The 17272-nt window shown below is 36.8% G+C and overlaps 2 protein-coding genes across 9 annotated transcripts in view; both read right to left on the bottom strand.

Annotated features, from left to right (window-relative positions):
• Window positions 1–3295: 3295 nt before the first annotated feature.
• On the bottom strand, window positions 3296–6006 carry LOC105690003 (syntenin-1-like). The gene is made up of 8 exons (XM_012407468.3): window positions 5754–6006; window positions 4772–4837; window positions 4428–4625; window positions 4234–4347; window positions 3909–4144; window positions 3647–3800; window positions 3431–3540; window positions 3296–3354 (listed from the first exon to the last, which is right to left on the bottom strand). Exons 2-8 carry the CDS (start codon window positions 4820–4822, stop codon window positions 3300–3302), a joined length of 918 nt encoding a protein of 305 aa, XP_012262891.2. The 5' UTR covers window positions 4823–4837; window positions 5754–6006; the 3' UTR covers window positions 3296–3299.
• LOC105690041 (potassium voltage-gated channel subfamily H member 8) overlaps window positions 5754–17272 on the bottom strand; it is a 56488-nt gene continuing 44969 nt past the window's right edge. For 7 of the 8 annotated variants that reach the window (XM_020854647.2, XM_048654840.1, XM_048654841.1 and 4 more), the window contains 9 exons: window positions 15971–16184; window positions 13679–13858; window positions 13174–13382; window positions 11795–12044; window positions 11418–11686; window positions 11133–11287; window positions 10880–11045; window positions 10436–10796; window positions 5754–10344 (listed from right to left, as the gene is read on the bottom strand). In XM_020854647.2, the coding sequence (XP_020710306.1) occupies window positions 10094–10344; window positions 10436–10796; window positions 10880–11045; window positions 11133–11287; window positions 11418–11686; window positions 11795–12044; window positions 13174–13382; window positions 13679–13858; window positions 15971–16184 (2055 nt within the window). In that variant the 3' untranslated portion in view covers window positions 5754–10093. The remainder of the gene's footprint in view (window positions 10345–10435; window positions 10797–10879; window positions 11046–11132; window positions 11288–11417; window positions 11687–11794; window positions 12045–13173; window positions 13383–13678; window positions 13859–15970; window positions 16185–17272) is intronic. The other variant, XM_012407531.3, reaches the window with a different exon arrangement.

The following is a 17272-nucleotide window of genomic DNA, read 5'->3' as shown; positions in this document are numbered from 1 at the left end:
CGATGAACAATTTTACCCTGATAATAATGACTTTGTATATTTACTTCGGAGAACCAGCAAGTTCGTCAAGTTCGAAGTTATTTTTGAATAATCGCGTGTCGTTATACGACGAAATGGAATTCAAGATTTTGGGTAATTTTTTGAACGATTTCAGCAGAGCTTATTTGAGAGTCGAAAGACCTCGGCATGTAACCATCGTAGGTGCTACCTCGGAGGAGTTGAGAGGAGCGCAAACGTTACTCGACAGCTACCCTTACATCGTGTGTGAAAATACAAGCGAATGTGGTTACACGCGACGTTTTAGTCCCGGAAGTTTCGTGATTATATTTCTCGACGATTTAACGAAAACGGCGTTCGAACAGAACTCGAACGTCATTAACCGATGCAAAAATTGTCGCGTTCTTTTCGTGTCCGAGGGAATAATATCCACCGAAGAAATACGACAACTTTTCGAGTGGTCCTTGCAAAAGAATGTCGCTTACGCGGAATACGCTCACCTCACCAACAAATCGGTGGAACTTTACAGCGAAATAATCGGGCCCAATTGTACGTTGGAAATCCAATTGACCGACGTTTGGCGCCCCGGCGTTCGTCTGGACAAAATCGCATCCTGGGCATTCCGATTGCACGATTTTAATTCATGTCCGGTTACGGTGAGCTCGTTGACTTTCCTACCGAAAATGATGATAAACGAAGACGAGAACGGTTCGCTCACGATAGCCGGTGGACGAGAGGGTGAGCTGTTGTTGGCCATTGCCCGAAAACTCAACTTCAAATTGGATTTGAAATATCCGTCGGTTGTCGACCGTATGAAATTTTCACGAAAAATGTCTATAGTGAACGATGTGATTTCCGGTACCGTTGAAATCGGAATCGGTAGATTACGTCCGACTAATAGCCTTCGCAAAGAGCTTGCTGTCTCAATTCCTTACGACGAGGAATGCGTTACTTGGATCGTCCCGAAGCTAATTACTTGGCCAAACGATATGATATCGATAGAATTTTCTTGGCAAGTATGGGTCTGCGTTTTCATCCTATTCGTCGTTATTTGCCTCCTCGGATACAGTAATCGACGTTTCACGGAGTCGCAAAAAGATGGTATAATCAATCGTCATCCAAAGTAATAACGCGTGATCATGTATCATGAATGCTGATTTAAAATTTTCCTCTGTTTTTTGCAGGACGTTCTCCAAAAGTTGGATTAATCGCAATAATTATTGACGTAATATCGTTTCACCTGGGAAACCCCATGGTTCACGTCCCGAAATCAAGAGGAGGTAGATTGATGTTGATGATGAGTCTTTTCTACGCTACAGTTTTGACGACCGCTTACAAGTCGTCATTGGCTTCAATCATGGCAACTTACGTTGGTGTCCCTAGAATATCAAACGCAGATGATATAATTACGGGAAACTTTATGGTCGGAGGTTCTCTTTACGACTACAATATATTGCTGGATCAAAAAAACGACAGCGCAGTGAACGTAAAGCTTTTGGATAGATTCGTTATCGATAACGACGATAGCGTATCTTGGGGAAAACTGAAGTACACGCGTAACTTCGTTTTCATAGGTCGACGTTCGTCGATGGATTATCAAAAACGAAGATCAATCAAAGCTAAAGAGATCATTACTTTCGACGGTCTGAATAACTGTGTGCTCAATTATCACGTGGTTATGGTTTTTGGAAAATCATCGTTTCTCCGTGAACCAACGGATCGTATAATAAGTCAATTAACAGAGAGCGGAATTCTCAACTATTGGGATCTTCATGAAATGAACGCGCATACGATATCGAAGCACAGAACTGTTGAAAAAACTTTCAACAGACGAACCTCTCATAAATTTTCACATATATGCAAACTATACGTTTGTTGCATCGGTTTTTCTATCGCAATTTTTTTTATTGAGATATTCACTGCTTGGATCGTTTCTAGCAGAAAAAAACTCACTATTGGACGTGTACGAAGTAAAAAAGAAAGATTCATTCAATTCAGTATCAGGAAAGGAATACAAATTTTTCATAAGTGATCGGGTACAGTCGGGGAGTTCAGGATCTGCAGTTCGATGGTGTTTCTCGTCCGGACGTCTGGAGAGCCTTGGTTGTTTCTCTTCTTTTTTTTTTCGTTTAATATACATGATATTTTTTATTAGAATATATGTATACAGGTCAGTTTGTGTTTGACTATTGAAAATACATATTTCTAAAGGTATACTCTGAATAAATTGTGTGTATACATATATGCTATATTTTTTCATTTCGTTCATATAGTGGCACTAGAGAATCATGAAGAAAGTAACAAATTATATATAAACAAGATATATCTTATACCTATATACGACGGCACTAAGGAGATTCGTAACTCTATTAGTAACTGTTATACATAAGTTTTGGTAATAAAATATCATATAGTAATAAGTTTATAGATATTGTATAATATACGTAGTAGTTGAATAATTTTAATCTGGAAGATAGCTAATACTATAGTAATAACTAGACATCATGGTACTAAAAATTTCACGATTACATATCATGTACTTTTGCAATACGAAATCCTGGTGAACGAGGATTCGCTTCGGAGGGGATGAAAAAGAGGGAAAGAGGGAAAGAGGGAAAGAGGGACATACGACTAACTTTGTAAAACCACGATTGAACAACAAATCGCAAACAGGTATCGAGCAAATATCACTTGGGCATCCACCGATTCTGAATTACTTTGAAATCGGAACGCAGCAATTATATAAGGCAGCTAATAACCATATCACAAAATATCCGATCGCATTAATTATACGACTCTCATGCTGCCGATCACCTGTCTACGAATTGTGTACACCAATTCTTTCCCTTTAATGAGTTAAGATTGTTGGGCTCAGTAATTTCGGTAAGAAATCACTCTCCTTTCTAATGCACTTCGCCGTCATAACTTAGTGGGAGGGCTTAATAATTACTCTATTATTTTCATCCAACACATATAAAAAAGTGCGTGAACGAATAAGGCAATGGCGTTTGGGCGTTTTCGTGTCAAAAACGTTAGACACAAATATACGGCGATATAAAAACACGTACGTTACTAATTCGGGGTTACTAATCCACGGTACCGAAGAGGAATCTATATACGCAACTTATCCGAATTGAAGATTAAAAAATAAAAAAAAATTAACGTATGATCAGATGATTAATGATCGTAATTAATATGAATAAGTATTTCAGCTGTTCTTGATAATTCACATGAAACTTGGATGGATCGATATTGAAAAGAAAAAAAAAAACATTTGGCGAATTACCTTCAGCTTTTCTGCTCTAAAGATTTGGCACTGAATGGTCCATCGCTGATTTCAGTAGGCTTCCGGACATTCTGGAACAGAAAGTGAAAAAAATATCATCGCAATGCAAGGAAACAGATCTTTTCGTGGGGTCCGCATGAAACATACTTCTTGATCATGTGATCGTAGATATACGAGGGAATGATTGTAATCGTGATGATATCGCCACCCTTTTCGATTTCGGCACCGATTTCTTTGTCCTTCAATCCAACCACGTTCTGGAAAAGAAAAAAATAAAAACACATTTTTTGGTAAAATCAGTAGCACTTATGTTCGATAAAAAATTCTAAAGTGAACACGAAATGCGAGAGAGTTATTCAATACCTTGCCGTTAACTTCGAGGAGCTGATGATCGGTCAATAATCCATTCCTAGCAGCCGAAGAATCTTTTACCAAAGCTGTAATCTTCCCATTTTTGAACTGGAACCCGATGTGTCCAACACTGTCCTTGTGCAATGTGATGCTTCTTTCGAATGGTCTGTGTAACGACAACATAAATATTCATTCGTCACACAAACCTGATGCCAAACCTTTTCATCAGATGATCTTAAAGAATAAAAAATAATATCCACCAGTCATAACGTACCTATCTCTGACAACGACTCTGATTCCATTCTCAGGAGCTTTACGTAATATTTTGTGCACCTGATCCATGGAATAGCCAGCTACGGTGATTCCGTTGATTTCCAAGATTTGATCACCGAAACGTAGCCCTGCCATTACAGCTGGGGAATCCGGGCTCACGAGACAAACGAAAATTCCGTTATTTACCGGATGTACTCTAAGGCCAATTTTTCCATCCTTGTCTTTGCAAAGGATTAACTAGATGAGAATAAGACACAATCACAGCATATGGCAATGTATTTATAACTGAAGATTATCATGATCGTGTACTGAGCAAAAATACTCACTTCTCGAATACCATTAGTAACATGCCCTTTGTGTAAGCCAACTGAATTCCCAGAGAGTGGGGCAATCATGCCTGATAATCCTCCGGTTGATGAAGGCAGAGGTGCTACGGCTGTCTGTAAAAAATCGTTAGCGGATTATAATAATTACTGTACATTCTGGCAAGAGAAAATCAGACTCACAAGAAATAACATACCGATTGTCTGTTGACTAATGCATACTCAGGCATATTTTGAGCTATTACATCCTCGCTGAGTTCCAATCCCATATAATCACCAAGAGATGGGTATAAAATATGATGTGCAGGTGCAGAAGGAGTTCCTGTGTTTGGAATGGGAGCTGACTGCACCGGTGTAGGGTGAGGAGTATATTGTTGCTCTGCTTGAAGTTGAGCCTAGAGACAAAGACATGGGGGTAGATACAATGGGTATAAGCAACCCCTATTGATTGGACAAGATACATGAATTATTGACAATCATATGCTGTGGAAAACACGCAAAGAATAGTCAAAGAGTCAGAGTTCAAAGTACATTCACCTACCTTAATCATATGGTCGACTTTCATGTCTTCTAAAGATGGATACAGCGACATTTTGATATAGTTTTTCTGGAAAAAACGAAAGTAAATGGTAATTACCATTCTATCAAATGTATGGTGTAAATATATGATCACAGTTTATCTATAATTTTGTTGGATAACAGAACAAATAGTGAATATACATTGTTTAAAAAATATAGTGAACTTATAAATTTAGAGATATACCAGATATACAGAATGGTAAGACTAGTTATGCTAAACCTCAAACTTAACAAAAAATGATTCGGTCTAATGACCAAAAACCTAGTAGCTGGAGGCCACATGGGAATTGCGCAATGTGTCATTCCACGAAAAATAAATCTACTTCCCTGATGAATCAGTGTTATTTATTTCGTCATGCACATGTATGTATATGGGATGTGGTAGAAACTTATGTGATAGCGAAATGATCCCTGCTAGCAGGTTCTCTTATCTTATTCACACAGTTCTTGATTAGTTGAATGGACGATTCAACACATTTCAAATAACAAAGTCGAGCCACTAGTTCTAAATAAGGTAAATTACAAATGCAGTTTTGAGTATAAATGATTTTTGAACACAAGTATGAGTCGTGATAACGAATGCTGATAATTATAGAGATAGTGGAGAAATAAACCCAGAAAAACCAGCCCCATTAAATGGAAAATCTCGTCTTTGTTATCTTGCACTTCTTTGACATTCTTATGACATTAGCAAACGATATTTATAAATACATATATAGTTCGATTATTATACAGGTTATCGTTTCAATTCAGAAAAATAGCAGAGACGTGATCGATAAAAAAACTGCTGTAATTTAATTCCGATAAATCTCGATACGTCATAACACTGGATATGTGACTCATGGAAATAGCCCGGCTAATTAAGCAATACGTCAGAAGATTTGACTAACTAACCCACAAGATATAGTAAAGTTTTTCGTTTGAAGAATTCAACCTGTACTCACTTTGAAACGCCTTTATAGTTCTATAAATAAACGGACACCACCACACCCTGTGTCGGGCAACTCCAAAGGGATCGTTAGACTAATATGTCTAATAACTAACAACAAAAGCAAGAAGACACTTGTCGCACACTTGACGCACCAACGCGTACTGTCAAACTAACCACACGCTCACGTCTTCTTTCCCAAGCCGTTAACTACACAATGAGTATACCCGTCTCACAATTCAGGAAATCAAACTCATTGATATCCGCGTACCTCGAGGGGTATAAAGCGACTGAAAATGTGCGTGTGGTGCTGGGACTGTAGTAGTAACAGATTTAGTACCTACTACTACTGCTCTCTTGTGTCATTTATTCACACTGATCGCGGGCGATTTCAAATACGGTTCGTATTAATTTTTATCGCTCTGAACGCCTGAGACTTTGAATTTCGAGATATCAATTTTTGGGGATTTTAGAGAATATGTATTATTCAAAATTGAATCAGTTTCTTCTTCGATATATTTTCTTTCATTTCTGGTATACTATAATCTATAAATGTCTGTCGCCTTTGATGGTGAGTCATGTTCTCTAGGCGGTAGACCAACAGAAAGAATTTTCTCGGGGTTATTACACCTATAAATTATTATTGCAGCATCACGATGGTGCAGCTGCGCGTAGGTGAATCAGACACCCTTTGAGAAAAAGAAAACTAAATTAAAGAAAAAAATTTTAAACGGTCGTTACTCCCTCTCTCCCTACTCCCAAATTACACCGAAGTAGACAATGAATTTCAACAATTGCTGAATCGCTGTGTTTCCCCTGCACTTGCAGAGTCCACGATCAATACTTTTATTCGAAAGACCGAAGTCAGAGAATATCAATTGGCAATATTTTCGAATTATATTTCGCTACTTTTTAGGATCATAACGACATTATATATAGGTACTTTAAATTTTCATCATCTTTATTATACATATCGTTAGTTTCAATTCACTCATAATTTGTTCATTCAACGAAAAAAACGAAGTAAATTAATGAATATAGTGTATGAACAGATATATGGATATTCACATCATAGTATGTATGTTCTTTGAAAATTTACACGAGAGCATATATCAATGTAATGATAGATCATCGATGGACAATTATATATTTAAAAAATAAATTTACCGAGTTTATCAATTATTATAATTTGATGAACAATAAAATCATGATAAACCAATGTGTACGTGGCTGTTATTTTGAGAAAAATTTCCTGAAGAACTTAATTTTCTATATCGTATATTTATTGTATATTATAGGTATATGTATATTATCTATTAACGTTCGAATTTCGATTCCATAATCAAGATATGTATGTTAAATCTGTATTACACTCTCGTGATACGAAGTTATAACTACATTTATTCATAATTAATAAGTGACCTGCACCTGTGAATTATTTTTTCCTCCGACTAATACATCCGTTTAATTTAAAATATCTCTTTTCGCATTGCGCACGATGTTAATGGTTTTCTAAAATTTCATCAACGTATCGCATCATATCGCACCGACAGTCGTCCATCATTTTTTATCGATCACACCGCACTGTTCCTAGGAAAATTACGACGATAAAAAATTTAAAATAAAATGAATGAAGAATAAATTTGCGTTGCAAATAATAATCAGTGCCATTTTTTTTTTTTCAAAATATATGTAACGTAAAAGCAGGTATTATTTCACTATACGGTGGACGATATTTGTTTCATTCATTTATTTTTATTGCTTCTCTACGACATTTGTGATTTTCAAATTATTATCCTATCACACCAGTTTATTTGGATATACATATAGGCAAAGATTTACCGATCGTAGACCGCGAATTATATTCCAACTCGAATGTAAAGAGAATGCAGAAAGAAAAACCAATTTGTTAGAATCAGATGGATGCGACGGAATGACAAAAAAGTCAAATTAAAGAAGGATTGATAATTGATCATGGATTATTGTTGTGAATTTACGATATAATTCGTGGTCTTTTTTCAGAATTGGAAAGCTTGACTAGAAGTGGTACTAATCAATGCGTTTAATATAGATATGTGAGTGACGTACTTCGTTCTTTTTCAACTTCCTTTGTGTCTTCGATTTTGAATAAATAATTTTTCTATCGTTCTAATTGTGAGATGTAGATATTACGTTATACATAAGCATATATAGTATCACTATAATTTATAATATTTGTGTACCAAACTTTAGAAATTTATCATAACTATAGGTACGTGAGCGTAAAAGATGGATAGATAAATATTATATTTCAATCGTAACGTAGAGAGCATAGAAATAGTATAACAAAATATATGAAATATTTATAAAATAGTATTACAATCACTGTAATTCATGAAATTTTTTTCTCTTCCAAAAAAAAGAATAGAAAAAAAAATGGCTAGGGATGAATTATCATAATCACCATCGTTCGGACGAACGTTGTTCAACGTTTGATCAGAAAATCAAAGAATTCTGATTTTTCAATGAGTTGAAATATTTTTTCCACAAGTTTTCGAGTTGAAGTAAAAAAAAAAAAACAAATCCCTCCGAGAGCCACTTTTCTTTAATTACAGTGACGATATTACCCACCCAATTGAACAAATAGAATCGTGCATGGCCAAAGCCGTGCCCTTATCACACGCGTTTTGAATATTACTTGTCCATTATTTACAAACATCAAGTAGCATTTAGTTAATTTATTACTTATGACGATTTATTAATTATTCTTCAGATTTATGTTTACCGTATATTCTCATTTATATATATAACATTCTCATTGTGTCTCGTCAAACTAATTATACGATGTTTTTTATGAGCTTTCTATCTATTCAATATAATATAATAATGCAACTTCTACAGCAATAGATATTTCCAAAGATTTCATTATGGATGTATAGGCTGATTACGTACAAGTTGTTAATATTTTTCTTCTTCTTTTTTTTCCTCCTTAATTATTACATTAAAACGATGATTTTTATCAGCGCGATTACTATGTTCACGATTTAATTAGAACATTCACATCGAAGAGGTCTTCGTGAATAAAATCGTAGTTTTGTAACTATATGAATTTTCTAGCTACTCGCAAAAGAATGTGTCGATAAAATATCTATTTCATGCGTGAATAAGAGTTAAAACAGAAGAGAACCTTTGCAGTATTAGCAAAAAAAAACAGTTGGAATGATTTTTTAATTCACACTTTCCTGTACAGAAAATAAAAATATTTCAAAGACTGCTAAAAATTTTTTACCGATGGTTTTCGAACTAATCATTGATTGGGGATTATCGATATTTCTGCAAAATGGAATGATCGAAGTATTAAACTAATTTAATTTCAAGCTGTTGAAGAAAAAAAAAACTGTGTGCGACAAATTCCTAAGAATCTCTTTTCCAAAATTTTCTTTTTCATCGGAGAATGATAAATGATTGGTTTAAGTATACACGCTAGTCTACTTGATAATCTATACATGTATAATAATATTATTCGTATTGACTATCATTAATATAAGGTTTACATATAGAATATTTTCTTGACTTAAATATACCAACAGCTTATCAACACTTACTTGATAAAATTGATTGCATTTTACTTGTTCCGCGTGAGAACATTTTTGTGTGTTTCCGGTGGTTAGGCACTACTATAAAAATGAAATTTACGAATAAAATCATGTATTACTATATTTTCAAGGGAAATATATACGGCCGTTCCACCTGATATGCTTAATTAATTATTTACATATAAATAATCCATATTCACATCAATACCGGCGTAGCTTCATTCAGGTTTCGCCGCAGTCCTTCAATTTTGCATATTGATAATCCGGAGTTCGGTAATATTTCTCGACTGAATCTCCGAGTTTTATCCGCTCACGAATCGGTATACTCACGTATTAATTTAAATAATTTTTTTTTTTGTACAATTTATGAATAAAATTACTTATCTTTCTTTCCTTTTTTTGTTTTTTTTTCTGTGTCTGAAGCAAATTCGCGCGATAGATCCCTCGGAATACGTATGATACGGACCTTTTTTCTTTTCTTCGGCGGGCAGAAAGCCCTGCAGGGTTTCTCAGCGATAGCTCATACAAAGGGATCATAAGTCTCTTGATCTCTAATCCTGTCTCTTCATACTTTGACTTTGAATTTCATTCGTTTTACTCCTTCGCCACTTGCGCTTTCTTGCTTTTTCTTCTTTTTTTTCTTTCGCTATTTCTTTCTTTTCGTTTCTCGTTTCCCCCGGTCAGCATCGCGTCGTAATATCCGTCGGTACATCACAGCAGCCTTCTTCCAAGGGCGAATTTAACCGATTTTCAACCCGGAAATTACCCCCTACGTTTCAGTTCAACTATCGAAAGGATCGAACTTCAGCGATCTCGACTCGGGCAAACGATGGAGTGAATTGAACGCCTGATAATGAGGCGACGAATTATCGGCGTCGCCCGCGCTAAAACGATGCGACAATTTACTACGATGATCCCAGCACCGTTGTTGCTGTTGTTGTTGCAACGTTGACGGTTGCTGACAACCACCCCTCGACGTAACAACTTCGTTCGTATCTTCTCGATTATTGTTGAACGCGTAATTGTTATTACCTAAATGAATTCGATAAAAAAATGTTTTTTCTTTCTTTCTAGATCGATGATTATCTGAAAATGGTGAGATCAAAACTACCCTCGTTTTTACCTGGCGATTGAGGCGGTGAAGTTGGAATCGGAGAGAGCGGTTCGTAGGGTGGCGGGGGTGGCGACGAAGGTGAAGGGGTAGGAGAGCGCGGCGTTGCCCCCAATATGACATCGGGATCGAGTCCTAAAATCCTTAAAACTCTATGGGAATTCGCCAAGACCCACGCCTCGAACATATCGACCGGCCAGTCCGTCTGCGTTATCGCGTTCGACAGTCTGGGTGGATCCCAACAAAGTGCATCGGGAGGATGGGACGAACTTCTCGCCAAATATCCGCTACCGCGTCCCGATGGTGCTGGTAAATTTGGGTTGCTCTGAGGCGAACTCGCGAACATTTGCAACGCCTGAATGGCGTTTCGAACCTTCGATAATTAAAGTAAAAATTTATTGAGTAACATTATCGAACACCCTCGATTTTCTTTCGATCCATCAAATCTATAAACACCTCGTAACTGAGCGTCGCCACGTCCTGATGGAGAGTCGAAACCTGAGTGTCCAGCCTCTCCACCGATCCCCTGATGTGTTCTTCTACGGATTCCTGAGCTATCACGGCAGCCCTTCCTCTGACCAAAGCGCCCCTTGTCACTCGTCTATTTTCTTTATACTCATCTCTGAAAGCGTTGTACATTACGATTGCGTGAAAAACCAGATCGATCGCTGTTCGGAATAACATTTTTTTATTCGAATATATTCTCTACCTAAACTTGGCGTGCCTTGGACTGGAGCCCGCGTGTAGCGGAGATTTATTGGGTGGAGAAAGTGGCGAGGTTTCACCCTCCTCGGGAATGTTTTCATCGTCTTCGCTGATCGATGGAAGCGTCAATGACGGAACACCGTTCATGTCACCCTCTTGCTGAAATTTTACAGAGCGAAAGCGAAAAATTTTAAGTAAAATGGGGAGATCGAGGAGTGAAAAAAAGTAAAATGGAAAAAATCGGTTGATGTGAAACTGCTGTTCTTTCGCGACGATATTCAGAAATTACCTCGGCTTCGTAACCTTCGCGAAGATTGTAGGTGAGATCGTGCTGAATATCGTGAGCGAACTCGTGTTGATATTCAGGATATAGACGAAGAACGTCAACAAGTCCTTGCATATTGATGCACTTAAGATCGCAGTAAGTAAGAGCTTTCACATCACAGCTAGATTTTACCACAACATCCGTAGGCACTGATCCTCCACCCCCCGTTCCACCCCCGTTACTTCCATTGTGAAGATGTATGCTCATATCACAGCCGACCAAATCTCCTTTCCCTTCACATGAAAAAAAAAACATATGTATATTCAAAAAAAGGGACCATCAGAATTTGGAAAAGTTTACTAAGAAAGCCGCAATTGTGAAATTTGATGAATATTATTTACCCAAAATGGCGACTACCATACTGTTTTGTACGACCTCCATGGATCCGTTACAGAGGTAGTAAATATACGAAAGAGCGTCACCTTTGTGAATGAGAAATTCACCTGGGGCGCAAAAATTACTTCTAATATGAAGTGATAATAATTTTAAGCAGCCCTGAGAAGCCGCCTCAAATATTGGTAAGCTCAAAATTTCTCGGTGAAGATGCATCGACACATCGCCGCGAAGTTCTTCGGGAAACTCCTTGAGGGTCTGTGAAACAAATTCATTACTTGTTACTGATAAAATCTTTCAGAATCTCAAAACTTTCTGTACAGTATTTCATAAAAGGTGCGTTCATTAGTCATTTGTTATACCGATTAGTTATAAAAATAAATTTCACAATCCGAAATACGGTTAATCACATTTTTCTTTTTTCTTTTCTTCAACTAACACAGTTTAGTAAACATAATTTTACTACGTAACAAATAATACATGTAACAAATACAACCATAAAGGAGGGTTTAGTGTAAGCAAGCGGGCGGCTGCAAAGATTTATGAGTATGTAATAAGAATAGTCCGTTTGAAAATTTCGAGGCCATCGCGTTGGAAAAAATAACAAAAAGTGAATGGGGGAACGTTTAATTGACACGAGGAGGGAGGGAAACAAAATAATCGTCTGTTCGGTATTAATCGTATGCATATTTATTCTCAATTATAATATGATCAGAGTAATCCTGAAAATGAATAAAAGAAAAAGGGAAAGAGAGGGGAGAGGAGAAGACAAAGAGAACGGGCAATTTGTCGAGCATGTAAATACCGAATCAACGGTGATCAAATGAATTTTGGGAATGCATTTTATCCGTTCCATATTCAGTACCGTAACGGCCATGGGTATGGAGCTTTCATCCCCGATAGGGTATTTCTGTTTTACGAAGCTTACGTTCGATCTCACGTTCGATCGGTCTGTGTTTGTTCAAATGTGTTAAGCTGCCGCCTGAATAAGTGGATTAAATATATACGCACGCGTAGACTAGGTACATATAAATGTTGTACGTATATTAGGGTGGTCCTTAACAGGGTTGTTTTCGAATTTCGATGCTCTCAGGGGCTTAAATTCTTTAAAGAAACATTTAAAAAGATTCCTTGAAAATCTGAGCTTTTAATATCAACTTGTAAGATAGTCCATGACTATCTTAGAGTCTATATCAAAAGCTCAGATTTTCAGGGAATCTCTTTAAATTCATTTGGAAGCGTCCAAGCCCCTGAGAGCATCGAAATTCGAAAACAACCCCGTTAAGGACCACCCTGATGCATATGGACGTACAAAATAACAAATGACAAACGAGAAGCCAAGGGTGCGATTAGGTATTAGGTACACGAAGACATACTCGTTACACACCTCCCTCACCTCGTGAATGTCGATGCCGTGATTAAGCGACCACATAGTCTGAAAATAATCTTGCATTCTCTGCTTTAACTCATCCGGTATCTGATGCAATGCCAAAAAGTCTTCTAAATCTCTCCATTTAGTTTGATACAGAGAACGGCGTGAATACATTCTCTGTATTATAGCGGTTACGTTACCAAATACAACCGCGTGCATCAGAGCTATAAAAATAATTAGAAACACATCAGCTGCGCGTACATTTCATGATTAACAAAATTGCTCAGATCACAAATCGCATGAAATGTTTGTAACGCCGATATACCTGAAGTCAAAATTTTTGTTGGTATACCGCCAAAAATCACAAAAGAAATTAAATTAAGGAAAATCATATTTTCATTACAATCTACTTCGTCTGTTATTATTTCAACAACTTGTTTTAAGTATCCAACTGTAACGTGACAAAAAAAAAAAAAGGGAATGGAATCCCAAGAGTTAATAAAAGATCAATTCACCATACCTCCGATCAGCATGATACATATGGAACATATTTTCTCCGACGATGTATTTGCGGAAACGTTTCCAAAACCGACTGATGTCAAACTACTGCATGTGAAATATAATGCAGTTACATAACTTTCTGTGAGCGTGACGTTTTGCACGGATATCTTCAATCTGTCGGCCAACGTATGAATCCAACCTGAATGAGAGGGGGGCAAAAAAAAAAAGAAAATAATTTAACAAACCGACATAACGTTACGGCGTGTAAACGGCTGCTGGGATATTCAAATTCTCACTTCGTTTTCACGTACATATATTGGAAGTATTATAATATTTCTGTAAGGGTAGAGATATATGTGTAATGTACGTTACAGTGATATGCCTATATCCGCAGCATCCGGTACGCGGTACATTCGGTTATAGATGAGATTCGATCACAAGATGCGCGTAGATACACGACATGAATTTCGAGATATCTGATACATGCGTACATACTCGTTCAAATATATCATATACAGAGAGAGAAGAGATAAATACATGTACATGAGTAGCGGAGGTACATACACGTACATACGTGATACGTATTTTGAAATAAAAAATATCCTCACAGGTGAATCCCCCGCATCTCTGAGACATATAGAAATATACGTCTGTATGAAGATTTATCAATTTCTTGTCACCAGACGAAGTGGAAAACCGAGTGAATAAATAAAACAGCAATATCGCACCGTTGAAATTTTTCCAGACATCTTATACGCGTCTAATATAAGATTTGAGAATCTATTACCTTGTATTGAAACAATCAATATATCATTTTCAAACTCTGGGGTAACGGAAAATAAGAATTGCTTTCTCCGAAGCAATTCTTGCTTCGAAAAATAATTTCGGTGCTCAAACCGAACTTCAAATCCACATCCCGCGCATAATTTCTGACGAAGATTCCTGTGATCAAAATACAGAAGAATAACCTTTGAAAAAAAGGGTGATTTTTGAAGAAAAATCGTTTCTATTTTGAAAAATATTCTTATTCCTTTTTCATTTTCGCATACAAGTCGGTCACAGCAGTTTCGTGTGTCCCATGGATTGAAAAACTCGCGTAAAACTTGACGAAAAACGTTCGGTGCATGTATAGTAGATGTACGCGAAAAAATATGAAAAGAAAAATGACGAAAAACTCATCACATCACGATACAGTATATCTAGCTAAGGAAACCAATTTCCGTTTTTTATCAAACTTATCGCACTCTGCAATCTATAGTCAATTTTTTTTTCCCCCCCCATTTTCATTTTACGGAGAGTTATGAAGATTCGAAAATATCGATGATTATAGAAAAAAATTCAAGACCAATGAACCCAATGAGTTGAATAAAGAACGAAAGCTCGATAGTCATCAGGAGAATATTGCGATAGGAGTTTTGCATCGAATACATAATAATTGAAAAAACAAACCTAAGAAAAAGGAAAGAGAAAAGCAAAAAGAAAAGGAAAATCTGAATTCATTAAACACTGGGTACGTTTATGTGACGGAAGAAGAAAAAAACTAAAATAATAATTTGTAAATGTCCTTTGAAATTCGCGTCTCCGCGAAAGTGAGCCTTTCCACAATTGAAGATTGAAGAGAATGGAAGGGAATGAAAGTATTTTTTATTTTTTTCACGTCCCTTTTCTTTTTCTCTTCTCCTGCTTCTTACGTATCTCTCAGATCGTCCTCCCGGGCAATTCAATCCGGACCCCCCTGAACGCGTACGATATATTCTCTCCCCCTTTTTTCTTTTCTTTCATTCCTTTTCTTTTTTATTTTTTTTTATTCTCTAACCCCCAAAATCTTCCGCTGCCTCGAGCTACTCGCCAAAAAATTCTCAATTGACGTATAATAATTTCTAAATCTAATAAGAAGATCTCTTTCTTAAATTGAGGGCTCAAGTAGCTCGGTGCACGACGAATATTTATATCCATGTGGGTGTCTATGACAGACATCGTACACGGTTTTTTTTTTCTCTCGTTCATATCTTTAAATCATTTTACACGACAAAAACCAAAAAATAAAAAACAAGAAAAATGGAGATACTCATACAGGTATCCAGCACGAAATCGCAATCTTTTTTTTCTTTCTCTTTCTGTACGTAATATTCATATAAATATACAATATTTATTTCTGGATGGAACTGGGGATGGAAATCCGGTGAGAGCGCCCCGAGATGTGGCCGGCGAACTTTATTTACAGAGATCTAAGGATTTCGTCGAACTCATCGTCGACTAATTACGGTTAATTTAAGAGGCAATTATACCCGTGGTACGTAACCAAACTTACCAAGATCCCATTCCTTGTCGTTTCTTAGTCTTTCCTTTTCGGCTATCACGTACCAGATGCAAGCTAGCCAATGGGCGACTAACGTAAACGACAGCATCAGCAACGTCAGTATCATCGTACTGTACTGCGAGTACCTGTCCATCTTCTGCAGTAAACGCGCCAATCTCAAGAGCCTCGTTAATTTCACCAGGTGAATGTGACTGTGTCCCGATTCCTGTACGATAATGAGAGAAGAAAAACAATAATTTGTTGAATTCATCCGTATCTTATCTCATCGTCCTGATATTATTTTTCAAATTCACGATGCGTAAAATTTACATATCTTGTCGAAGAAGAAGAAAAAAAAAAGAAAAAAAATGCGTGCACACGAGTATGCTTCATTTTAGATAAATTTGAAGGAAACGAGAGAACGATGTACAGTTACTTTCTGAAATACGAATCTGTTGAGAAAATAAAAAAAGAAAAATGGAGATTCGATGTTCGGTTTATACCATTCGGATAAAAAGTCACGTCCGCGATATATTCTGTAGCTTATACATATATGTGTGTGCGCGTTCCGCAGAACCCTTCGTGCGGCTGATTCCCACCCTTATTCCCGAGAGGGATGAGATTTGGGTGGAATTTTTTGGGTTTTCAATTTTTTCTAGAATATCCACCGAATAATATGGACTATACTTAATATAAGGCTTGCCGATACCTGCGCACCTTGAAATACGAAATGATATTAACGCTCTGAAAGTATATATACTACGCCCTTTCTCAAATAATCAAAGTTTTAACGTCAAGGATTACGATAAAAAAATCCTGCATCTCAACGGTGGCGAGCAAAATGAAATTGTCTCTACATTCGGAAGAGACCAAAGAAACAAAAAAAAAAAAAATGGTAAAGAAATGAACGATTATAATTTTCGGTCAATTTGGAGTATAATAAGCCAATAAGTATGTGAATTTCATCCGGTTATAAAAACCTTGAGTACGGGGTTCACTCATGAGAATGAAATTCGGACGTCTAAGAAAACCCAAAAGTTCGATCGCCAAATGAAGTCCATTCAAAGCCACTCATCTGATCCAGATGAATCGTTTTTTTTTTTTTCTTTTTTTCTGCGAAAATTTGGAATAAACTTGATCGAAAAGTCACGGGGCGTGTATAACAGGGATAGAACCGATGTATGGCGTACGTACATCTAATGGCGAAACGCGACCTCCATTTTCAAATACGCGAGTTGAATCTTTGAAATTTTAAATCTCCCACCACAGATTCTTTTTCATCCTCTTTTCTCCGGGAAGTCATAAATCAGAATA

This window comes from Athalia rosae, chromosome 4 (assembly GCF_917208135.1).
Source record: "Athalia rosae chromosome 4, iyAthRosa1.1, whole genome shotgun sequence".
Classification (NCBI taxonomy): domain Eukaryota; kingdom Metazoa; phylum Arthropoda; class Insecta; order Hymenoptera; family Athaliidae; genus Athalia; species Athalia rosae.
This window is presented reverse-complemented; position numbering and strand designations above follow the sequence as displayed.